The 25442-nt window shown below is 33.6% G+C and overlaps 3 protein-coding genes across 3 annotated transcripts; all 3 read right to left on the bottom strand.

Annotated features, from left to right (window-relative positions):
* Nucleotides 1-1612: 1612 nt before the first annotated feature.
* On the bottom strand, nucleotides 1613-18590 carry LOC132739679 (tetraspanin-4-like). Its single transcript, XM_060727439.1, has 8 exons — nucleotides 18497-18590; nucleotides 12674-12821; nucleotides 11474-11665; nucleotides 10630-10704; nucleotides 9958-10074; nucleotides 8858-9001; nucleotides 7171-7254; nucleotides 1613-6720 (listed from the first exon to the last, which is right to left on the bottom strand). The coding sequence occupies exons 2-8, from the start codon at nucleotides 12743-12745 to the stop codon at nucleotides 6655-6657; spliced, it is 750 nt and encodes a 249-aa protein (XP_060583422.1). The 5' UTR covers nucleotides 12746-12821; nucleotides 18497-18590; the 3' UTR covers nucleotides 1613-6654.
* Nucleotides 18591-20236: 1646 nt separating this feature from the next.
* LOC132739674 (uncharacterized) lies at nucleotides 20237-20740 on the bottom strand. The gene has a single exon (XM_060727433.1). The coding sequence runs from the start codon at nucleotides 20738-20740 to the stop codon at nucleotides 20237-20239; it is 504 nt and encodes a 167-aa protein (XP_060583416.1).
* LOC132739673 (uncharacterized) lies at nucleotides 20737-22414 on the bottom strand. Its single transcript, XM_060727432.1, has 2 exons — nucleotides 22384-22414; nucleotides 20737-22106 (listed from the first exon to the last, which is right to left on the bottom strand). Exons 1-2 carry the CDS (start codon nucleotides 22412-22414, stop codon nucleotides 20737-20739), a joined length of 1401 nt encoding a protein of 466 aa, XP_060583415.1.
* Between the last annotated feature and the right edge of the window lie 3028 nt (nucleotides 22415-25442).

Here is a 25442-nt window from a genome sequence, read left to right as displayed (position 1 = left end):
TTTCTATTTTTAGTAACGATGACCTTGACCCCAGGGGGTCCAAATGCAATACCAACCCAGGTCTTCATATAAGCTTGCTATTCACCAAGTTTGATTACAGTATCTCATTCCTAAGTCAAGTTATTGTCCGGAAACCATTTTTCTATTTTTAGTAACGGTGACCTTGACCTTGACACCAGGGGGCCCAAATGCAATACCAACCCAGGTCTTTATATAAGCTTGCTATAGGCCAAGTTTGATAACAATATCTCATTACTAACTCTCGTTATTGTCCGGAAACCATTTTTCTATTTTTAGTAACGGTGACCTTGACCCAAGGGGGTCCAAATGCAATACCAACCGGAGTTTCCACATAAGGTTGCTATATTCCAAGTTTGATTACAATACCTCATTCCAAACTCTAGTTATCGTCTGGAAACCATGATGTGGACCGACCGACCGACCAACAAGCTGACTCCTATATACCCCCCCCCCTAAACTTTGTTTGTGGGGGTATAAAAAATCCCTTTTTTCATTTAAATATATCGCTTTTGTTTTTCCTGCATCCATACAAGTTCATCCTTGCTGTGATTCTTCCCATGAAAAAAATTTTAAGTGACCTTGGGGCAGAGGCTTTTTTTTTTACCCCAGGTGCACGATTTATATCACTTTATAATTATTTACAATGTACATGCCAAATCATGAAATATCTAAGTTCTGGGAATTGTTGTTTGTGAACAGATTCTTTAAGACACGTTTTCCATTTAATTCTATGTGAACTAAGTGACTCTCAGGGCAGGGCTATATTTCTTGACCTCATTCATGATTTATATAGATGTCCACTGGGCAATGCTACATGCAAAATATCAAGGCTAGGTCACACTAGATTACCTATGGAAGTCACCTAAAAGTAGGGGCAAATTTAAGCCCAGGTGTAAAGTTTTTTAGAGGACCACAAAATGACACTTCATGTCAAATATTTGTAATCTGTGCAATTTAGTTTCAGAGGAAAAAAATTTAAGACCTCCATTCTACATGTATATAAATCTATGAAGACATGTATACTTTACTATATAAATCTAAGTTACCCCTAGGGCAGGGCCATTTTTGACACCAGGGGCATGATTTATATCTTTGTAGAGGTTCATGAGCTAATGCTTCCATTTTGATAACTAATCTTTGGGCATTAAACATGTGGTTTCAAACAAGACCTGAATGTATTTTTATATGTAAATGAAGCCACACTGTGGTGGGGCCAATTTTTACCCAAGGGACATGATTTAAATAACTTTTGTAGGTTAAGTATCATAAGGTGTTGATACATAAGTACCAGTGTTGCTATATGCCAAATCTCTTAGCTGTGACCACTGCAGTTTCTGAGTAGAGATATTGAAGAAATTTATTTTATCCATATTTTTAGGTCTTGTGATCTAGGCCTACCTTATCATAAGATTGGAACCTACTATTTAATTGTAATAAAGTGGTCATCTAAAGATCATGTTCAAAATACACCATGTGGTTACATGGAGCTTTTGTTTAAAGTGTGAACAATTGACAACATGCTTTCAGAAAAAAACTCGCTTCTAATTAACACTTTTGCTCAGGTGAGCTAAAAATAAGAGTAAGCAACAAATTGATATTATTTACTTTATTTCTAAGGGTTTACATGGTATACATGTATAACACCCTCTTAAATAATGCGAACAATATAAAATTACAAAATTTTGTTTATATCCGTTGTACAAATTTCTTTTTACGAAAATTGCCCAAAAATATAAATAAAGTTCACTAGACCTTGTGCTTTGCATAATTACTCTTGCTCTTCCAAGCCTTTATTGTGAAAACCCTCCCCCCCCCCATCCCCCTCAACAAGCGTAATTGACCCTATCCCCCTCTCCCAAAGTTTTTGTAATGGTCTCTCCTGAATATGATTGACCCGTCCTGCTTTGATTATGGTGCTGTCCACAAGTGTAGACTAACTCATGATGGTACATGTATATGCCTGTCAACAATAGTACTGACAAAATGTTAACACAAGGTCTAGCAAAATCATTTTATAAATTATTTTCTCGGGCCTAAAATCACAGATGTAGTTCAACAAATCTCCGAATATAAGTCTATGAAAAAACATAAACACATATAACTACTACAATATAAGTACTCTATAATTGAATGTCTACGAGCAACAGCTATATGAGCTTGGTAAAAGAACTTTTTCACACTTGTAAAAAATCTGTATAAAGTATAAAAGATGAGACAAAAAATGCATACATATTTCTATGATATTAAAGTAACTTCAAAGTGACACTTTTCCTTTAAAAAGTGTCATTGTTAAAGCATGCATACAATATTTAAAAAAAATAATAAAGAACAGAAATGTTTTATAATAATAACCTCTTAAAAAGGCCATTAAACCAGATCATTGATCAATAAAATCAAATTAAGAGATCACACTGTGTACATACACAAAAGTACTGACCGATTTTCGAAACTATTCTCCAAGAAATTTCATCAAAACTTAGTTTTGCACAAAACAAATTCTGACCTTTCATTTTTCAGCTGTAAAAGTTTTAACAAAAAATTCAAATTTGAAAAACACACTTTTTTTCTTTTTATGATCATACATGCATTTTCACTGCAAAGCTTGTTTCATACAAATTCAACAAAGAAATAATCTGAAACTTCACGATCAACATGATCAACTATCCATTAGCAACATGATCAACTATCCATTAGCATGTATATATTACTAAAATATCAAAATGGATAGTAATTATTATAGTTTCTTCAAAATTCAAAAGTTAACAAATTTATAACTTAATATAATGCGACAGGTTCATATAAAAATCTTCGCAGATAGATCCTGATTTTTTACAATATTTACCTCCCTTGCCAAAAGTGGCAGCCATTTTGGGGTTCAATATTCTATATAATATAGAAATTTTGACAAAATATGAAATAAACAATATAAACAGCCCATTTATGTGAATGTCCAAATTCTTTATACATATGCAGCAAAATATTACTTTCTGCACTAATATGTAAAAGGTTTTTAGCAGTTTTCATGGAGATGACAGAATTATGAGAGAGTTTAACCTTATCTTAAGCATATATGTTGGAAATGATCCCCAAAATGGTGGCCAGGGGAGGTAATAATTGCTATATAAAAAGCATCTATAGGCAAATCTATATTGATGTTTACCAATTAAATACATATATCTTAAATGGACTTATCTATCTTTCATTTTGTACAGAAGCATTCATCATTTGTAGGGGAAAGTTTCAAGTAAGTACCCATTCTCTAGATGAGTGCCTCATAACAACAGCATATGCCAACAAAAACAATAAAATCACATTAAATATCTATGTTTATACCTGTATAAAAATGTAGCAAAAATTGATAATAATTTTATACAATTAATGTAAACAGACCTTTTCTGTGAAATAAATTATAATAAAATAGTTTTGTTCATGTAAAAATCCATGTAATAAAAACAATATCTTAAATTTCAAATAAAAACAATATCTAACATCTGAAATTAAAACAATATCTTAGATTTATTATATAAACAGTATCTTAGATTTAAAACAGTATCTTTGATTTAAAATCGAGTAAAAATGCTGAATGTACAAATCACAACCAGTGTAACACATAAAGGAAGCATCATAAATCAAAACAGCAGTACAATGTATAATGCCAAAAAAGCAGAAAACATAAATATATGCTTATGAAATGTAACAAGAGCTGCCAGTCAGACAGTACGCTCAACTATCCGGTACCAATTATTCTCAATGTTTGGTTAATATAACAAAACCCTATATAGAAGAGGAATTTTCTAAGTTTGCAAAAAGGAATAAATCAATGAACATTGAGATATAGGTCTTGGTTTTATATACTTATAACCAAAAAGCTATGTTTAAAGTTTAAAATAAATTTCCTCATAGAATTCAAACACAAACTTTTAATCAGGAATTTTCTAACTAAACAAGATATAATTCATTAAAGACTTTAAAAAGTTGCATGCAAATCCTTAACCAAGTGTTACACAATTTCCTTTGACATTGAAGTATAGTCAAACTAATAAAACTGTTCATGAGGAGAGAAAATATACAATATGTATATAATATGTATATGAGCATGTATGGGATTACAGGTAATAAATGGGTGAAAGTTTGATAAATAATTTAAAGCTGGGATGGTATTGCACTGGATGTTTTAGTTTGTATATATATGATATAAACCGGTATATAATTACGCTGATTAAAATACCTGTCAGTATAGAGACAAAATGCCACACCTTAAACAAACTAGGCCTATACTGGTTAAAACATCAACAGGAATATTATCAGAAAATGTAACAAAATTAAATTCAGACTACATGATAAGTATTTAAGATCTAGACAAATCTAATAAGAATTCAAATATTCTAAGGTTTTCATAAAAAAGTACAGGTAAATTATTTCTATTTTTTTAGTTTTTAATCTAAATGCTGTTAAAAAATATATGTATTAAAGCTTGTGATATCTTGATACAAATTATACAGAGGTGAATGCAAGATATTCTAAAGTAAAATAAATTATATGTTTATGAGGGTTAATATATATGGAGAACTTTTAATTTCTAAGCAAAAAAAGAAAAGCATCAACACATAAATATTCTGGGTTTTTTTCCTTATGATCTGGGTTACATATATGATTTCCTGCAATCTTTGTCAATAAACAAATTCCTATGTTTTTCTACAAATATGTAATCTACGACATCAAAACATTGATGACTTTCTCCTATAATGGCACAATAATATGAGCCGTACCATCACAAAACCAACATAATGGGTTTGCGACCAGCATGGATCCAGACCAGCCTGCGCATCCGTTCAGTCTGATCAGGATCCATACTGTTCGCTATCAGTTTCTCTACTTGTTACAGGGTTTGTAAACAAGCAGCATGGATCCTGATCAGTCTGCGCAGATGTGCAGGCTGGTCTGGATCCATGCTGTTCGCAAACACATTATGTTGGATTTGTCATGGCGCGGCTCAAATATTTATTCACAGATCTGATTTTCCTTCACCAAACTTCCTGTACTGTAATGTACACATAAAAGAAGAAAAAAAAGACTCAACACTGTAGCAATTCAAACAGGTAACAATAAATTCTACTAAAACAATAATGCCATAATTAAATCAAGTTTAGCACAACTGAGAAATTTAAGAAATGTAAAAATTTGGAAAAAAATCAGGGGAAAAATCACAACAACAGCTTAACTAAGCATGCTTACAGTAATGAGGAATTTTAGGACCATATAGTAGTTACATTAAATCTAATTGCCAATAACATGACAAATTTTACTATGTAATTCATTAATAACAATCAAAATAACTTTAGTTTTAGCTTAGTTAATAATTATTTTCAAATTTTTGGAATATTGTTATTAATTAAAATTAATTAAATTATAATTGAAATTGTACTAATCCCTGACCCTATTTTTGGGGGGAAAATAAACATTAACTGCCATTGAGAATGAGTGTTAAAAAGAGCCATCTTAAGAAGGGGAAATACTTTTAAGCCCAGATGGCTGAATATGTAATACATATTCAAATGTAAAAATAAAAAACATCCTATAAGTAAATTAAAATGGTCCCTTTGACTAATACCATGCCACAGTCAATAAAATTGTTTGTTTGCCACTTTAGACCCATACTACTTGAGTTAGGTTGGGTAGGTACATGGATAAGTAAAGTCTATTATTTTCTGTTATGGCACACAACCATAAATAGACTCAAATTTAAAATATAAAAATCCTTGCTATACAAAGACTACATAAAAATTTGTTTTCTCAGCCCCCAAAAATTTTCCAAACGGTAGAATCTTGGTAAGGGACGATCAAAGGTGGCAAACAAACGATATTTTATATAAAGCCTCAAGTAATAACATATCAATCTTCATTAAAACATCAATTGTACTGTAAATTTTAAATATTTCGAAATGCAAACAGTTAGTCAAGAGACTGTAACCACTAGCCTACAAAGGCCCACTTAAAGCAGCATGCCTTCAGACTTGTGCTCATTTTCATGAAAATGTATCTAAAAGTAAAATCTTGTGAAGTAACCAAAAGGAAGCAATTTTCATATTACAAACATCACTCACAACCCATGTAAATTACCAAAATGAGGTCAAAATATTCGAAAATAGCCTTTACAGTGTACTGTGTTAGTAACGCAGTAGAAATATGATTATATAAATACTAAAAAAATCAATAATTAAATTGCACATAACATGTAAACTATTACTTCAATCTTGAAGCTTTTTAATTTTCATAAAATCTTAGAACGTTTTTCACAGGTTTGATTTTATTGAAATATTTTGGCTCATCTGGAGACATGCAGCTTTAATATGACTGTGAAGACCCATTTTATTTGGCTATATAGTCAGCCTCTTCCATCGAACTAGGCCTGTTTTCAAACTGCTACAGATCAACAATTAAATAGTTGAAATTGATGGAAGAAATACATGTTCTGTTGAACTTTTTGATGTGTAAAAATTTCTGCATATCAACTTGTGTTGTCAACCACTTTGTTGGTGTGTGTTGCATATTAATGTTAATTAAAGAACTCAAATTCTCCACATCAGCTCAATGTTGGCCAGTTTATTGTAATGTGTGGATTGACTGCCAGTATCATAAGATGGACTTATTTTTCCTGAGACAACAAAACATAGCAACAGCAGCTGTCATTGTCAGTATCTGAAATCAACATAACAATCAATTAGTACTGGGGGATTATGATAATTATAGTTTTTCTTTTTGGGTTGGTTTTCTAGTTGCATCATCACTGTTAAGGTAATCTTGTGAGTTTTTAGCTTTACTGGTGAAAGAAGGCATCAGGTGTCCCTCTTAGTATTATTTCAGGCAAAAACAGACACCTGAGTAGAACAATTATACTTCCATTAGCTAGCTAGAAGCTATTTCTTTCCAGCAAACGAAGACTCGTACATAAGTTAAGCAGAAAAGGATATTTGAAGACCTGTCTATTTCTAACCTCTAGGTTTTCTTAAAAATGGCTACTTTTTACATCTAGAGCACTTTGTAATAAGACTGTCACAAGAAAAATCAAAAACCAAATTATTCCCATTTCCATACTGATATCACCTTGAATCTGAAGTTCAGTTAAGCTAACAAACTGTAAGTACATACCTGTATAACAGCCACCACTAAAGCTAACACTCCAAGTGTGTACATATTTTTCATGAACCAAAACTTCACCTCTTCTAAACAACCCTGCAATAAATCAAACAAAGACATAGTTGTATTATATGGTAATATTATGTGACAAAATAATCTTAATTAAATAACTCAGCCATACATTAAAACAGTTGACGCATAACATTATACAAATGTACACACTGTACCGAATTCAACAAGTGGAAAGACAATATATTTATCATTTTCATGATAATTATAACATTCACTGTCTTTTTAACATGCATCTTGGTGCAAAAAGGCTTTGTTAACTTAATTTTACAGAATATAAATGACAAAACTTCTTATTTAAGTTTTCAGAAATAGAAACAGACCAGGATGCTATATAAGAATAATCTAACTAATAAATTACTTCACAGGCTGTTTTAATAAACTTGATCATTTTTATGAAAACAAGAATTTGTAACAGTTACCAACGTCCCCCGCCTCGGGAAAGTTTTATATGAAGCATAAAATTGTGCTATTTCAAAAGATTGAGGTATGGATTTCAGGACTTTTAGTCCAAAATTATGATCAATGCTAGATCTGCAAATGCAACAATAAATTTATTAAAGAAATACTAGTAAAATGAAACACGGAATTTAAAATTCTATCATGTTAACCTTTGACCTCTAAGTGTGACCTTGACCTTGGAGGTAGGGGTGCAGGTGTTGTGCATGACATATCGTCTTATTAATATTACTATTTGTGCCAAGTATTTTCAAAATCCCTTTAACTATGTAGAAGTTATAGATCAGACACAAAATATACCCTATAACAGACTATGTCAATCTTTGACCTTTAAGTGTGACCTTGGAGGTAGGGACCCATGTTTTGCGCCTGACATATCATCTTATTATTGTGATTATTTGTGCAAAGTATTTTTAAAATCCCAGGTTATGGACTGGACACAAAATATACCCTATAACAGACTATGTAAATCTTTGACCTCTATGTGTGACCTTGACCTTGGAGGTAGGGACACATGTGTTATGCATGACATATTTTCTTATCATTGTGACTAGTTATTTCAAAATCCTGAAGAAGTTCTAGATCAGACATAAAATATACCCTAAAACAGACTATGTTAACTTTTGACCTCTCAGTGTGACCTTGAACTTGGAGGTAGGGATGCAGGTGTTGCGCAAGACACATTGTCTTATTATAACAAGTTATTTCAGATTCCTTTGATAAATGACAAAGTTATGGACCGGACACGAAAGTGTGACGGACGGACAGACGGACGGATGGAGCCTATTACTATATCCCCCTTTTTTCTTCGAAAAGACGGGGGACAATAAACAATGACATTATAGTACTAAGAGAAAGACGCCTATCATATGTAAATACAATGATATTCTATAAATTCAATAAAGTAACCATTTAAAAGAAAAGACAAACATGCAGGAAGACACTTCTGAATGATTTAAAAAGAATGGATAGACATCAAGAAATTCTCAAGTAGCTTCCTGCGGTGGTTTTGCCAACAGTTACAGCAGGTGCTTACCATAGAGTATTGAATTATATACTTTAACACTCTACCATCTGTATAATTTTATATGGCTGTATCAAAAATATGTTTTGTAAAAGCGACTAGTTATCACATTATTGACAGTCTGCTAGCAATGAATGGTGTACTAACCCTGCTATAAAATGCGGCTGTACTGCCAGCATAGCCACACCCATCTATTGGCTGAACACAGCATGAATCTGGTACACTAGTCTTATCTGGCCATGCTGATATACTGTACCAATCTGTATGATTGTCTATACCACAACATTCAAACTGAAAAACAAAACAAATAAAAACATTATATAACTGATAATTTAGATTGCTTTTAAAAAGTTTTACAGAAATTTTCCTCAAATCTGAGGTAGAAAAATATGTTCTCCAAAAGGATCTGAAAACTGCATCATATAACAAAGGGATGTAATTCAATACATTCTAAGATAGTGTTAAGTGTCTTGGTCATTGAGTCCTATAATATTGATCCTGAAGACATGTGTAGTTCCAAGAGAATATCTTCATATGCTATAGAGATAGAACTAGTAAACAAAATTCTCCAAGCAGAATCATATAAATTTAAAGTCTTCAGCTACCTTGAATAGTTATTTATAATCATATCTCCAAAGAAATTATGTTTAAATTTATTTATTATTATTATTTATTATTTAAATTTATTATAAATTTAAAGTCTTAAGCTATCTTGAATAGTTATAATCATATCTCCAAAGAAACTTATAAGGTTCAGCTTTAATAGATGTGTGGTTAGTGTGAGTAGGCTAGCATAAAGCAAATGCTATAATACCAATGCTAATGCAAAAGCCCAAGTGAGAAGGATAGCTCTCCCTATTATATGAAAAGCTATATATGTCAGGGTGGTAAAGTTTTTTTTTAATGTAATATATATTAAGTATTTAATATATATTAAGTATAAACACACAAGACTGACAAAGTCACTTTAAACATTCTTCTCTGTTCTTCAGGTTTTTTTCATATCCTCAAAAATAGCCAATAATTTCCAATTTCTCTGCAAGTGACCAATCCTACAGGATTTCTGAACCAGCAGTGTGTGACAAATTACCATTACACTTGATGTCCAAAATCAAATGTCACAAAAAATTTACTTCTTACCAAAGGATTAAACTAGCAACATCTGAGACTAATACTCTTCCTTGAGCTAACGGGGCAGACAAATCATGTTAAACAAAAACAAACGAAGTAAAGAATAAAAATCTCACATGAGTTTGTATACTATCAACTACTGCCACGACACCCCCATTCTGTTTGCCTGCTAATTCTGGCCTGTAGTCTTCTTGTATACTCAACTTGACCTCCTCGTGTAAAAATCTGTTTATCTGTTATAAAGTCAAAATGCTATGAACACATGATTTATTATAATTTGAAAGCAAACGGCACTTAAAACCCATGTAATTTACCAAAAACAGGTGAAAATATAAAAAAAAAAAAAGCCTCTACTGCAATAGTAATGCAGGAAAAATATGGTGAAAAGTATTGCAAAACCGATAATTTAGCGCACATAATATGTAACTTCTATTGTGAATCTTCTTACTTCTCAGTACACTTTTCTCAATGTTTTTTTTATTTTCTTTAAATATTTTATCTGGAGGCATGCAGCTTTAATATTTTGTCTTTCAGATCAGTATTATGTTCAACTAAATGAAGATGGAAATTTAAGAAGAGGAAGTAAATATGTCACTGAAGCTTATATAATCCTGTATAATATTGCTTTCAGCTCTTTTCCTTTCTATCAAGTTTGTTTATCAACAAGTATACAATATTGTTGTAAGAATGTCATGTAAATTGTATTTCTTACAGTAGATATAAGTAAATGTAATTATGTATTACTTTGTCAACCACAAACTACTTGAAAGCCAGATTTATATACCCACCTGTTGTTTATGAGTCAGGCACAGTGAGGTTGCTGCCACCTCTAATCCAAATATGACCAGTACAAACACAAAATACTGAAACATAAGTAAAGCAATTTGGGATCAAATAATCATTTGAACATTAGCTTGCTGAAACCAAGTTAGTATGATAAGCCTTTGCCACCAGTATAGAGCCAGGCCTGCCAGCACACTTGTGTAGTCTGACCAGGCTCTCGCTGTAGCCCGGTTTTTGTATTTTGATATTACATTCATGATTCCGTAACATTTTAAATTGAATGTTCCAAATTCAAAGCTGAACAAAATACATTACATAAATTTAGCAGGTGAAGGATTCAGTACAATGTATTTGATAAGTAATTCGCTTTGCAAAGTACTTCATCTAAAGTAATTTGTATCGGTATCTTTTAGTCACATACTTGGCACGTGCCGCTTCATGTACAAGTATTTTATAATAAGTATTATTATAGTAATTCACCAAAGATTAAATGGCAACTTCTAGCTTAATATGAAAAAGAATAACAGTTGCTCTTCAGATAAGAGCAAAAACCATGCAAACATTGTATAGGCAATGCAAAGATACATGTAACTTGGTGTACAATCAACAGTTCTAGACTAAACTTTTGGAATACATGTCATCTTTTTTCTTGTTCTTGGTCAAAAAAATACAAATATTAAGAGATGTGCAAAAGACAGTAATTGTTATAATTTACATGTATATACATTATAATGTATGAGAATTATTCATCTACAGATAAAAACCATGTTATCATAATCTAGAGGATTTTGTAGAAACACCATTAAAATCAGTCACATTTTCAAAATACTGAATTAAAACAATACATACAACAACTAGCATGCACTGAGACTCCAGTATAGCTCCACAACATCCACAAAATCCCAGGATAAAGATAATAGCCCCAGCACAGATTGTCAGTACAGTTGCACTGAGAAATGCAGTATCAGGAAGCAATGTATTGTAGGGCGCTCTATTTACATGCATCCAGATGCCTACTGTCAGCACACCCAGTCCCAATAACTGTAATGAACACAAATAGAGATGTGTAAAAACTGCAAATATATTAAAGATTTTACTTTAAATAACATTTAAGATAATAAATTTAATTTGATTCCAGGTAGAGTAAAAGGTTCTTCATTTATTTCCTTGGTAAAGAGATACATGTACATTGAAATAAACTTTGTAAAGTGTTTGCTTTTTGTGTATGCATTAAGTTTTCATTATTGGGAATATTCAGTCTGTTAGTTTAATAGGCATACATAGAGCAATGGAAAAATATGACAAACACATATAAAATTAAACATTCTAAAATCAAGGTGACAGTTCATTTATTAAAAAAATAAGTGGAAAGGTATACTTTTGAAAAATGGTTAAAACTAAATTGTATGCCAAAGTAGGACTGTCATTGATGGAAAATTTTGTAACGATATATCGAGAGACAAATATGGACGATATATTGATATATCAACTTTGCCAGAAGATACGTTGAAAAACATTTAAATATGTGATATAAATTTGGATCATTGTGCTATACATGCTTGTATTGGACATTACAAACAGTACAAACTAACAAAAAGTTTGTTTTTTTCTGTTATTTTTGCCACTGACATTTGTAAACGGAGTTTAAAGTTCAAGTTAGCCAAGAAAACTGGAAAAAATACTTGCAAAACAGAGAGGTATACTCACTTAGAGAAATAGTTTATATATTTTAGCTTGTATCGATATTTGAAAGTATGTATCGAGATTGTATCAGATGATGAATATCGATGATATGTCAATATTGTGATATTCAATGACAGCTCTATGCCAAAGGAATGAATAAAACCATTAACCCTAACCCTTCTGGAACCATAAGTAATAAGCATTTTTTGTTAGAATAGCCAGGTCACCCTGCATGTTTGTTGGCTAACTTTTAATTTCATCTTGATATTCCACAATTGATAACAGACAGTTCCCCAAAAATGGAATCAGGTCAAGTCCATTTAAGAAATTCCAGCAGGTTACTAGGTTACTAAGGAGATTACTTACCCAGACAAGGATATTGAAGGCTATAAAGCAGTACTTGATGCAGCAAAATGCTGACCCTTTATGCCTGCCCATCTCTTGACTTGTTCAATCTACACTTGGCAGTCCTCAGTACATTTACACATCAACTATATGTGCTGTGGCTTTACATCTACAACAGAAAAGTGGAAATTTTAAAAATCAAATAGGTGTAAAAAAGTTCCATTACAGGGAAAACACTGTTACATATGTTTGATTTTTTGAGAACAAAATTAAGACTCATTCAGTTTGCACAGAGAACTGATAACAAGAGCTGTCTGTAGGAGAGAATGCTAGACTATTCTCAGTTCTTAATAGTAAAACAAAAGCCTGAATAATGTAAAATAGAAGAACATAACTGAACTGTGTCAAATTTTTTGGTCTCTAGGTTAAATATTATGAAATCTGTATGAAAAATGTTCCAAAAGTGTTCGGTTGACAATAAAGCACATTAGTAATCAAGTTTGGACACGGATTTACATTACAAGGATCGGACGCTTTCGTTTTAGCTTAAAGTCTCGTCGCGCGCATGCGCGGAAAAACACATCGGATAAAAGTGGACAGAATGAGAGATGGCGGAACGCGCGGAGTGCGAAATATGACAGATTTTTACATGAGTATGTGGTGTTATTGCAGATTTGTGAAAAATTATACACATATGAATGTATTGATACAGTATTATTTTTTGCCGCTAAAGCATTAATATATGAAAATATGCCGATAGAACCATGCAACACTTAGTTAAAAAAGTACTTAATTTAAAAAATATTTGCCTATTGTTTAGGCATACTCTCTACACTTTGGCGCCCTTTTACTTCTAGCGCAAATTATTACCGCGATTCATATTAAGATAATTCTTTTTTACGTGGTTAATAATGGGCGCATTGCAAAAAAAAAATTCTTGATTGCTAAAAAACTTTTTAAGAAATTCATGTTTAAAATTTGTCTTTATTTCTTTCAATTATTTTCAAATGATTTGTACATTTTTTTTGATTACCTGTATATTACACAATAAAACAATAAAAGTGGAACAAACAATCAACACAGGAAAAGTTTTAAAGTTTATTTAATGATGCTAACCGACGTTTCGACTCTCACGAGTCTTCATCAGGGTTATAAAATATCAGAATAATAGAAAAACAATATTTAGCTGTATGCTGTATATTAGTATAAATATAGTAAATATTCTACTAATTAGTATATTAAATACATTTTTAAGATCTTTTCTAGACAAGCGTTCATATATAGATAAATTCATTAGATTGGCAAGGAAGAAACTTTTATTGGCATACAGAACAGCTGTTTTATAATATTTTTTTTTATTTTGAAACAGATTTTTTTCATAGATATCCTTTACAATTCACGTCAAATGATTTTTTTGTCATATGTTTATTTTCATTATTTTTCAAGGAAAGGGCTATACAAATTTAGTTGTATATTTTCTATTTCATTTATAAATGTTAATAAAGAAAATAGATTTACATTGTACAATGTATTTATATATATCCTCTTCAGAATCATTTTCTTATCACACATACCATGGATTGTAGTTAAAGACCGCGCACATACAAAATATACATTCAAATTCTATTTGTTTTTGATGATTGAGTGTTGCAATTATCACATGTAACCTGGTAATGAAAGTTTGAAAATAAAAGTTTTCAATTATCACTTGTTACCTGGTAATTAACCCCCTTCAAAAGTATTTAAACTTCAAAGAAATTTAAGCGATGTGTAAAAAATAATCAAAAGTTACTTTTATTTCGTATAATACTGACTCAAACTATAAAGATTTTTATTGTTTTTCTAGCATTACATTAAAAAATATCAACAGGCATTCAAATAAAAAGAATAATTAAAATATACGAGTGACATTGTAAAGCCCGCAATACATTACCCGTAAAACAATTGTGCGTTAATAAATTTGACTACATAACCCAATAAATCTTAAATATTGCATCTTTGATCATCTGTGAATAACTAACATCGGCTTCTTTTTTATTTTGAAATTTAATTTATTATGTTACCATAATAATAAATTTCAAATACCTGCATTATATATAAAAAAATGTAAATTTACCGCGGATTTCGTCAAGTTAAATTTTTTAATTGTCGTTGCGGACAGATAAACTGTACCTTTAAAAAATAGATTAGATATTTGAATTAAACAAGTATTTTTCTTCAAAATAAACTTTAAATTTCCAAAGTCGGATAATAAATGGAAAAGCTATATGGTATTTGGTAAAGTAGGTATACGTTGCGAACGGGCATTTACGCTTAGCGCCGGTAAATTATCGATTGATGTATCTTTATCGGGTGCATGCATTTATATAGGGTTAACTGGGAGTGTCTGATCCCTGTAATATAAATCCGTGGTTTGGATAACAACGGTTAATGTGCTTCTAGATATCATGAATCTTTTTTTCCATCTTGAAATAATAGTTATTCACATTATTTCTTGAGTAGGAAAAGTTAATGAAGCAAAATTAGTCCCAAATACCTAATAATAAAAATGGGGCCGGGTAGACCAGAAAGCAGATTGACTTAGGCCGGATTGACTAATTTGGGGCCGGATTGACTTTGAGGCCGGAATCCGGGTCAGCTCAGCCCTAAAACGTACTCGGGCCCCCAAGTCAGCTCGGCCCTATTCCAACTCGGCACGGGTCAACTCGGCCCACTTTTCAATTATTAATATTTAAGTTTGTGTTATCACTATTTATTGTAATTATTTATAATACATCTATTGATAGTTTCCGAACTAGCAGCAGACAGGCTTTTCTTATCCGTAGAATTGCGAGTAAAGATAACTGATTGCGTATCTCACGGTATTTCTGACTCGTGGTAGGTTTAACCGTAAATTTAAATACCTTCACAGGGCCGGCAAAATCTCAGAAAATTGTACTTGTCCACGGACAAGTAACCTAAGAAATTTACTTGTCCGTACTCAATGTTCACTTGTCCGTATTTATATTTAATGTTTACTGCAAATGTCAATAAAAAGAGCAATATGATTATGAACTTTCTTTCAATTTTATTAAACATTCTATGCCATATGTTTAATAATATAATATATTATGATTGTAATATAATATATTTATAAAATGTTAACGGCAGTAGATTAAAGTAGAACGACAGCGATGGACAAATTGTGTATATTTTACTGGAAGGAGCATTGGTCTTTTGCCAGCACTTTTTCAGTTTTCCTTGCACCCAAATTGCTCTAAAATATTATCTTCATTGTTTTGCACTCTGGTATCATTTCTTATTTATTCACTCCTTATTCTATTCATCTATATAATATTCATTTCAATGATTTGAATCCTTTTAAAAAATCATATGTACTCTTGAGTTAGATTTGTCAAATTGATGACATCTGGCTTTTTTTAACGATATAATTATGATTGCCACAGAATGTAATATCATATACGTACGTATATACGCTTGGTTGCAGCGGATGAATTGTGAAAATTTTGACATCATTACCATCGGCGACGATGAAACTGACATGTATACATTAACACCAGTATTAGACATTCAAAAACAAAGGCATTTTCACAAGAAATCTTTACATAAAATAAATTATAAAATGACTTTGTCCACATAAATTCAAGCAGTCAAATTGCCGATATGAGCGTAAATATTCCCGAATGACCTGGAAAAGCTATACAATGTATTTAAATTTCATTCTACACAGCGGTATTTCAAAGACAATTGTTGCGAGATTGATGCTGTGTCCGATGATCTAAACAATAAATGCGATTGAAAAGACCACAGCTTCCAATTCAATTTTATGGCAGAACCCCGTTGCTACCGAAAATATTTTATTGCAGAGGCTAAGTCGGCAGTCATAAACCAAAACAAACATATACCCTCAATAATTAGTTAATTGCCGCGCGCATGCAGTAACTGCATGACGTAAGGAAAACCCCAAGCCTGGTTGGTCGCTATTTATGTAAACACTTAAAATAGTAACACCCTAATATGCACGGAATGCCCTTATGACAGACACCACACTTCACACGCTAGTTTTCGTATTAAATGTGTGATTTTCCTTCTGATTTAGATCTATTAGAAAAGAACTAGATTTTTTTCTTCAGAATTCCTCTTTTAGCCGCCGAAATTTACTTGTCCACGGACAAGTAAACTGCATAATTTTACTTGCCCGGACCTACAATTTTACGACTCGGGCAACTCGGACAATTGATTTTGCCGGGCCTGCCTTCAGAGTCAAACAATGTGTTGAAATATTTATTGTTACCGGCTATTATCATCAATCAGTGTGTATATTAAGGATACCGGTTAATTAGGTGATAATTATGATTGACTCTTTCAATCATTTGATTAGTGACCACCTGCAATTAATTAGAAGCTTATGATATGAAGTAAACACGTTTTTGTTTCATTTTTTTTTTTAAATATTACTTTACAAACAAATTGCATCTAAGGAAACACATTTTTATTAGATTTATATTAATTTTATCGAATCTGCAAGACAAATAAAAAAAAAATTCTAAATGTACTTATTTCGGCAGAAGTGTACTGGGCAGGAACCAGTTTTCGGACAATACCAGTTTCCGGACAAGTTTTATAACGGCTTGATTTTAACTTTATCAATGGCGATAGGTATTATATGTCATGAAGATGCTTGGTTTGATTGTTTGAGAAAATAAACTTCCTTCCAAGTTGATACATCATTAAAATTTCGTGAGGATATCTTACCTGTGTTTTAAAAACAGCCTTATATCCCTTTGGGGCAAGTGATTTGTTCTGCGCATGCGCACTATTTTGTTTATTTCTGGATATAATTTGGGGTAGCAATAAATGCACAATGTACTTCATTCGAAGTTCATTGGGTAGCTAAATCTGTAACGTATCGGAAAATGGTGTTTAGCTAGGTTTACTCCACTTTCGCACTTCGTTGCTGCCGTACACACAAAAATATCCGTTACACTTTTCAGTCATTCCGAGACCCATCACGTGATCGTTAATTTTCCTATCATAAAGATTTTTCAGAAAATCAGCTTAATTATATAAGAAAGCTAATATGTGAGAAGAATTTTTTTGTTATATTTGAATAATTATCAGTTAAAAACAGATATGAATAGCAGCTTAATATATGTCAGGAAACTGGTTCTGCAAGAGTGAACAATTTACACTTTTGATGACCTAATTTAACCCTTCAGTTTGTACATTGCTTACGTCACCAGGCAGTATTAATTGTGTTATCAGACATAGTTAGAGCTCAGGTTTTTGGTATGTTAGTTTTATTAATGCATGTTAGTTTTATTAATGCATATTTATTATTAAAAAATAGACAATTAAAAAACTTGAATTCTGTCCGGAAACTTGTTTTCTGCCCAGTAATTATATAATTATAAGATATTTCTCATTATTCATTTACCTTAACAACATGCAAAGCAAAGTTTATACGTTATATATATTTTTGTAAAGTGGGCCGAGTTGACCCGTGCCGAGTTGACCCGTGCCGAGTCGGTATAGGGCCGAGTTGACTCTCTTCCTTGAGGCCGGATTGACTGGGGCCGGGTTGACTTGTAATGCAACAAAGTCAGTGCAAAATATTTCTCGCATGGTTCTAGTCAAAATATTTTAACGTGCAAAAACAAGATTCTGAGATATTTTTGTTCTGGTTGTAGAATGGAGAGGGGATATGATCTTTTTTGGCAATACACAAAATAATTTTTGTTGAACTAGAATAGACCAAACACAATCTTGAATATATTCACATGATAACGAATCAAATTATTTATATCTTGAGCACTCGGATTCAATAAACAGATCGATACTTACGCTAGAATAAACGAAATACAGTGAATTTAATTATACTTCTTGTCAAAATATTTAGATTGCTGCCATTTTAGGTTAAAGGTCACAATGATGTTTAGGGGGCAGGGGACATATTCGAATGATGGCCCCGGTCAAATTTTTTAATAACTCAGACATGGTGTTTTGTATATAAATCCGTGTTTGAAGGTACTGATACTGCTGCACCTTCATGAAGATTGCCTATATTGGTATATTTTAGGTGTGATTTTGGCTGGGTGGGGGTAAATATAAATTGCTGTCAGTCATTTTTTGAAGGAGCAATGCATGCAAACTATTATTTTCTTCAATGTATGTCATATATCATTGAATAATGCTGTGCAACTGGTTATCTGCCTGTGAAACAGATTTTGAAATATTTGGAATTGTGTTTCTGGCCACACTGAAATACAAAATTTTTCATTTTTAGGTCCCCTGCCCCCTTATATTCCGTCATGTTCGGTATCCGTTATCAAGATAAAACAAAAGGTTATGCAGTACTAAAATGTATATTATACAATTCACAAAGTCAACTAAAGTTGGTCATCATCATCATCATCATCGTCAGTAATCGCCTCACTCTTCATAGAGCATAATCGCGATGAAATTAAAATTATGTACATGCGCAGCAATTGGTTTCCTCTTTACAGTTAAAAATTGTCTATTTACATCTTTTTTAAAATCTGGTAAAAACTGGCAATGGGCAATGTGTCTAGTTGGTGGTTGTGTGTTTTGTCAGCGCCGACTTGAACCCCTCCAAGGTTGGTTTCTCAACAACTTGTATGGGTAGGCGATTCCAGAGGATGATGGTGGCCGGAAAGAAGCTGTTCTGGTACACAGATTTCTTACAAGTGAGCTGGCTGAGTTGTTGTTGGTTGCCTCTTGATGTTCTTGCATTACGTAGTGGGGGATCTGGTGTGACGTCTACAAGGTCATGCTTGATCTTGTAGAGCATGTGACTCTTGCCATGTCTCTTCTCTTCTGTAGAGTGGTCCAGTGTAGTGAATTTACCATCTCTGTGACACTGCTCTGGCGTGAGTAGTCATTCATGACAAACCGTGCTGCTCTTCTTTGTACTCTTTAGTTGGTTGATGTGGCTGTCAGCAGCAGGTGACCATACAGAGGAGGCATACTCAACGCTTGGCCGTACGTAGGTGTTGTAGGCTTTGGCTTTGGCATCTGGTGGGCTTGACCGGATGTTTCGGCGCAGGAAAGCTAGGGTTGAGTTGGCTTTTTTCGTTATATTGTCGATGTGGCATTTCCAAGATAGGTCTGGTGTGATGGTGACTCCAAGATACTTGGCCTGGTTGGTTACATTGAGGGTTGTCTGGTGTATTGTGTATGGGAAGATAATGGGGTTCCTCTTGGTGGTAATTTGGATGACCTCACATTTGGCAGCATTGAACTCCATTTGCCATTCCTTCTCCCAGACTTGGAGACTGTCAAGGTCGTCTTGTAGGACACGGGCATCCTCCTGGCTCTTGATCGTCCTATCGAGGAGACAGTCATCAGCAAACATGCCAGTCCTCGACTTTACCCTAGAGGGTAGGTCGTTGATGAAAGCAAGGAAGAGCAGAGGACCTAAGACGCTGCCCTGGGGCACTCCGGATGTGACAGGGGATGTGTGGGAGTGTGAGCCTTCCAGGACCACGCGCTGCGTTCTGCCAAAGAGGAATCCTTGGACCCATTTTAATGTGTTGCCTCTGACCCCATAATTGTCTAGTTTCATCAGCAGTCGTGTGTGTGTGAGACCTTGTCGAATGCTTTGCTGAAATCGAGCAGGATAGCATCTATTTGTTCATTTTTGTCAAGTCCTTTGACAAGGTTGTTCACAGTGGTGAGTAGCTGTGATTCACAGGAGCGACGGCGTCGGAAGCCAGACTGGGAGTCAGACAGTATGTTGTTGTTGTCGAAATGAGCCATGATGTTGCTAAAGATGATATGTTCCAGGATCTTACAGGAGATTGAAGTGAGAGAGATAGGTCTGTAGTTGGATGGTGTAGATCTGTTTCCTTTCTTGAAGATTGGGGAGACATCAGCTGTTTTCCAGTCAGCTGGGAGTGTACCACTGTCTAGAGAAAGCTGGTAGATTCTGGTCATGCCTGGGGCAAGTTCCTTGGCACAGAGTTTGAGGAGCCTGGTAAGTACTTTATCTGGGCATGCAGCTTTGTGTTGCTTATGTCCAAGAAGAATCTTGAGGACACCCTTCTCTGTCACAGTAATATAGCTCATATCTGGAATATGGCGTTTTGGTAGTTGTGGCGGTTTAAGTCATCTTCTTTAGTGAAGACAGAGGTGAATTGGTCATTTAGTATGTCAGCTTTCTGTTTACTTCCACTGAAGGTTATCCCATCTTTCTTCAAGGGTGCTACTCCAAAGTTTTCTTTCTTCCTGGATTTGATATACTGCCAGAAGACTTTGGGGTTTTCATGGTCCTCACTCAGCATTGAGGCAACATGGTGGTCATGTGCACGCCTACATGTCAGCTGGGCTTGGCGCTTGATAGTTATGTATCTGTCCCAGTCATGTTGGGTGTTAGATCGCCTTGCACGCTTGAACCAGCGTTTCTTCTGCCGTGTGATACGTCTGATGTCTCTGGTAACCCAGGGTTGGTTGTATCTTTGTGATGTCTGTCTTGCTGGCACCTCCTCTGCAACTATATGTGTGCATCCGTGCTTAAAAAGTGTCCAGCAATCTTCAATGTTTGTGTCAGTTAGGTTGAGGATGGTGTCAGAGAGATTGCTGCATTTCTTTTTCATATTATCAATGTTGGCCTTACCCCACATGAGTAGAGTGTGTTTAGGTGGTTTCAGGCGGGGGACACACATGTTCGTGTCGATAAAGACTGCATGGTGGTCGCTGATGCCGGGCATGGGGGAGCATTGGTTGACAAGATCTGGTCGGTTTGAGAAGAACAAGTCAAGGATGTTGTTGCCCCTGGTGTGGAAATCTATCATCTGGGTTAAGCCAAGGTCCGGTTCCATATGCAGAAAGGCTTCATTGATTGACTTTTTGTATTGATGACCTTGTATGGTGTTATTGGTCCAATTTATATCTGGCAGGTTGAAGTCTCCAGTGATCCAAATAGCAGATTTTTTGTACATTTTACAAACTTTTGATATGGTGTCGAAAAGGTTGTGGGCATAAGATTCATCGTTGTTTGTTGGTCTATATGCTGACCCTATAATAAGTGATTCATTGTTAGCACATTCTATCTTAACAAAGACAATGTCACATATTGAGTCTACTTCAATTCTTTCATGTTTGATGGTATTTTTGATCAGGATTATGCTACCTCCATACCCATCACGTCTGTCTTTACGATGGATGTTAAAATTGCTATTTGGGGGAAGAATTTCGGCATCATGGATGTCAGGCTTGAGCCATGTTTCGCATCCGCAAAGGATATCACAGTTTATCGAATCAAGAAGGTTCCAGAAGCTGGCCCTTTTCTTTGAACTGGTTATGCTCTGTATGTTCAGACTGGCTAGACGGATGTTGTTGGTACGAAGCTTTTGCTTATTTCTGGCTTTAGGACTTGAGCATGATGGTATTGGTGCTTGAGCACTTTTTGAGCTTGATGTTGAACCACTAATACCTGATAAGTCAGATATGCTACATGAGGAGATGCTATCTGGGTGCGAGATATCACTACTGTTTATCGAATTTAAGCTGGCGGGATGGTCTGGTCAGTCCCATTTTGAGATTAATGCCACCAGTTTTTCTCTATAACTTGAAAGCGATCAAAGAAAAAAACGAAAGGAAAGAGACATCTTCTTAAATTAGGCGTGCTTGGCAGGTTTTATATTATATTTCCGAAATTCAAAGACATTAATAATTATAATTGTGTTTGCTTTATACAGAATCTTTTTTACCAACTGAGCTATTCGGCTGCTTACACATCATCTCCCCTAAGTTCTGAACCGTGACAGTTTGATTGTGTAGGAAGCTATAAGCTTATAAACACACTTTCGAATCCGTTCTTGGAACCAACCAGTACTGAGCAATGAGTGTAAAGTTTCTTGCTCAAGGAAACAAGGACTGGCCCCTGATGGGACTATCTTTATAATTTCATTTAAATAAAACAAAAAACACACAAATAAATAAAATAATTTCATTTATATATTCCCGCAAAAACAAATTACATCTAAAACACAAAATATCACAAAATCATACTTTTTTCTTAGTTAAACTTTTAACTTGGCATGTAACTTATTAGAACTAAATTTTGGATTTTGAATCACATTGTTTCTATAACAGACCTATAATTTAGTCTCAGTTACTATCAAAAATTAATAAAGGGAATTGTAATGATCATGAAGATATGAAGGAAGAATAATAGAGGAATGCTTTGTTGTAAATAAAGGCGTGAAGAGGAACAAAAGCTCCCTGTCATCACTTCTGTGATTAAGCCGTGCTCTCATTAATATCAATTTTGAGATGAAAAGCACAGTTGACTATAAATTCAACTACAGGATTCAAAATCATCAGTCATATTTTTTTTCATTTCAAAAATAGCTACAATGTGAAAATAATTGGCCAAAACTATTACATTAGTAATCTTAATAATGATACCTAAATTAACTTGTCTTAAAAAATCTTAAATATTAGAAGGCCTAATGTAAATATTACTAGTAAAAATTGACTTCAAACCACATGCCTGAAATAGTGAATGAAGGGGTACAAGAGGTCTTCCTCGACATTAAAGCTGAAAAGTCGCTTTATGGTCTTTACAGTGTTGATCTGACATAAATCCAATCCAATAAAAATATAATATGGTTAACCTTGAACATAAATAGTAAAAATTATTTTGGTTTAATGGTTTTTGCATTCTATTAATTGGAAAACCAACACATTTTTCTGGTAATACGTGTTTTGTTGACAAATGTATGATATAAATAATTTACTAAAAGCTATAGCTTAAGGTCTTCAGCGTACCCGTTTATATACTATGACATGACGCATCAGATGAAAAACAAAAATGTTAAAAGCAGCTTATAAAGTTTTTGAAGCCAGAACTATAAAAGCTAGTGCTGGTAGTACTAATACTAAATAAGTTGCCAAGTACATGTATTGGTACTGATACTTAAGTACCATAACCCTAGTTCTGATGCATGACTTTTCCAGATCAAGGTTGGCAATGATAAAGTCACACATGACCACCTACTTCACAAGTTGCGTCATCAGGGCATAGATAATTGGGAAGTTAGTTGGATAGAGATCTTCCTCTAGCTCGCGTCTTAATCATTGCTGATGACTCCCTATTACAAAGGAGAATCAGGACAAAAGAGGAATGTGCCATCATAGAGAGCGACATAGAAAGATTAGAGCAATTGGAAAAGGAATGGCAGATAAATAATTATAACAAATCAAATGTGTGGTATTACGGTTCACACGCCGAGGAAAGTCGCACTTTGCAGCCACCTATTTCATCCATGGCCTCACAATCTTAGTAGATCCGAATGAAAATATTTTTGATTGAATATGAATGAAAATGTGTCATGGAATCCACGGATTGAATGGAAATCAAATATAGCACTTATGTGAATTCCTTTCTGTTATGATATCAAGATTAGATAACTCTTTACATGTTTAGTTGTATAGTTAATGGGATTACTTCCCTTTACTTGATATTCATTAATGCTATGTTATATATATGATCATGCCTCTCTGATACCTGGGTCATTTCTCACTTGAGCTCTGGTCTTAACAACATGTAGTAAATGGTTATAATAAATTGTAGAATAGTTTGAATCTTGTTATCATCCATACAACATAACACTTTCCATGACAGAGTTTCGTCTTCATTATTCAACTGTACATAATACATGATCAATACATGCAAGTTTTACATTTCTATATTGATTTAAATAAACAAAATTTCGTATATTATTATTTTGATTGGAATGAAAATTGATTAAAAATGCTTTTTCTTTTTGAATTGAAAGAGTAGAAGATAATAGTTAGTAATAACAACAGCAGAGGCAGCAGCAGCTGCGTCACACAGTTTGCCATGGAAATGAAGTGTGGGAAATGTAGTTATGAATCGAAACGCACTTTTTATGATTTGAAGCCTTGTTAGAAAGGTAATACCTTGAAAGTATTGTTGACTTCTTCCACCAACGGACGAAAAATAGGATACAGATCGACAGCATGAAAAAGAAGTATCTTATCAGAATAGATCTACTGTAGGGTGGACAGGCAAAGACGCTGATGAATCTCGGATGGATGGCTAATTCATGTGCCGAGCATGTACACACACACACACACGCACACACACGCACGTGCGCGCGCACGCACGCACCACATGTAGACACACAGGAGATGCATCCAAGTCTGAAAAGTCAAAATTGTACAAGTGTATACGTTTTGTGTTTTTAGACGACTTATATATGTGTTTGAAAGAATTAAGTTACTGCGGATGAATTTCTTATATGTTTGTTGTTTATGTTACACTTTCAGCCAGAACAGGTAGTTCACAAATCAATGATCTAACATTATGCTCACTGCAAAGGTTTGCACATTATTTATAAATATATATATAATCCTAGCCATGAAATATATTTCTGAATAAAAAAAGGAAAAATCATGAACAACAAAACAGGGATAAAAAGAAATCAACAAGTTTATCCTTAAGAAGGTATGTAATTCCGGTAGGGACATGTCACTTTGCTTATTTGCCAACTACTGAATTGCTTATTTGCTAATTGCTAAATTGCTTATTTGCTAATTGCTGATTTGCTTATATAATTTGTATGCTATCGTCAGGCGACAGTCCGATTCGCGGAGTTCTTGTTTGAAATGGCATAACAATTAAGTCTTTTTAGACTTTATTTCAAGCTCATGAACCTATATCATGTTGTTATGTTTATAAAGTTTTGTTAATTATAACTTGTGACAATTTTATATTAAATTTCGAAAAAAATAAATAAAT

Source organism: Ruditapes philippinarum, unplaced genomic scaffold (genome assembly GCF_026571515.1).
Source record: "Ruditapes philippinarum isolate M1 unplaced genomic scaffold, ASM2657151v2 ctg234_1_1_1_1, whole genome shotgun sequence".
Taxonomy (NCBI): Eukaryota; Metazoa; Mollusca; class Bivalvia; order Venerida; family Veneridae; genus Ruditapes; species Ruditapes philippinarum.
Note: the sequence above shows the minus strand (reverse complement) of the source record. Positions and strands in the feature narration are given on the sequence as shown.

What these genes read in the sequence shown, in the direction of transcription:
- LOC132739679 (XM_060727439.1), bottom strand. Translation starts at nt 12,745, where the DNA reads ATGGGCAGGCATAAAGGGTCAGCATTTTGCTGCATCAAGTACTGCTTT. An exon ending in GCCTGACTCATAAACAACAG is followed by an intron (nt 10,075 to 10,629) that starts GTGGGTATATAA and finishes ACTTTATAACAG; the next exon opens with ATAAACAGATTTTTACACGA. An exon ending in TAGTGGTGGCTGTTATACAG is followed by an intron (nt 6,721 to 7,170) that starts GTATGTACTTAC and finishes TGTTGATTTCAG; the next exon opens with ATACTGACAATGACAGCTGC.
- LOC132739674 (XM_060727433.1), bottom strand. Translation starts at nt 20,740, where the DNA reads ATGAGCTATATTACTGTGACAGAGAAGGGTGTCCTCAAGATTCTTCTT.
- LOC132739673 (XM_060727432.1), bottom strand. Translation starts at nt 22,414, where the DNA reads ATGATGTGTAAGCAGCCGAATAGCTCAGTTG. An exon ending in GCAGCCGAATAGCTCAGTTG is followed by an intron (nt 22,107 to 22,383) that starts GTAAAAAAGATT and finishes CTGACTTATCAG; the next exon opens with GTATTAGTGGTTCAACATCA.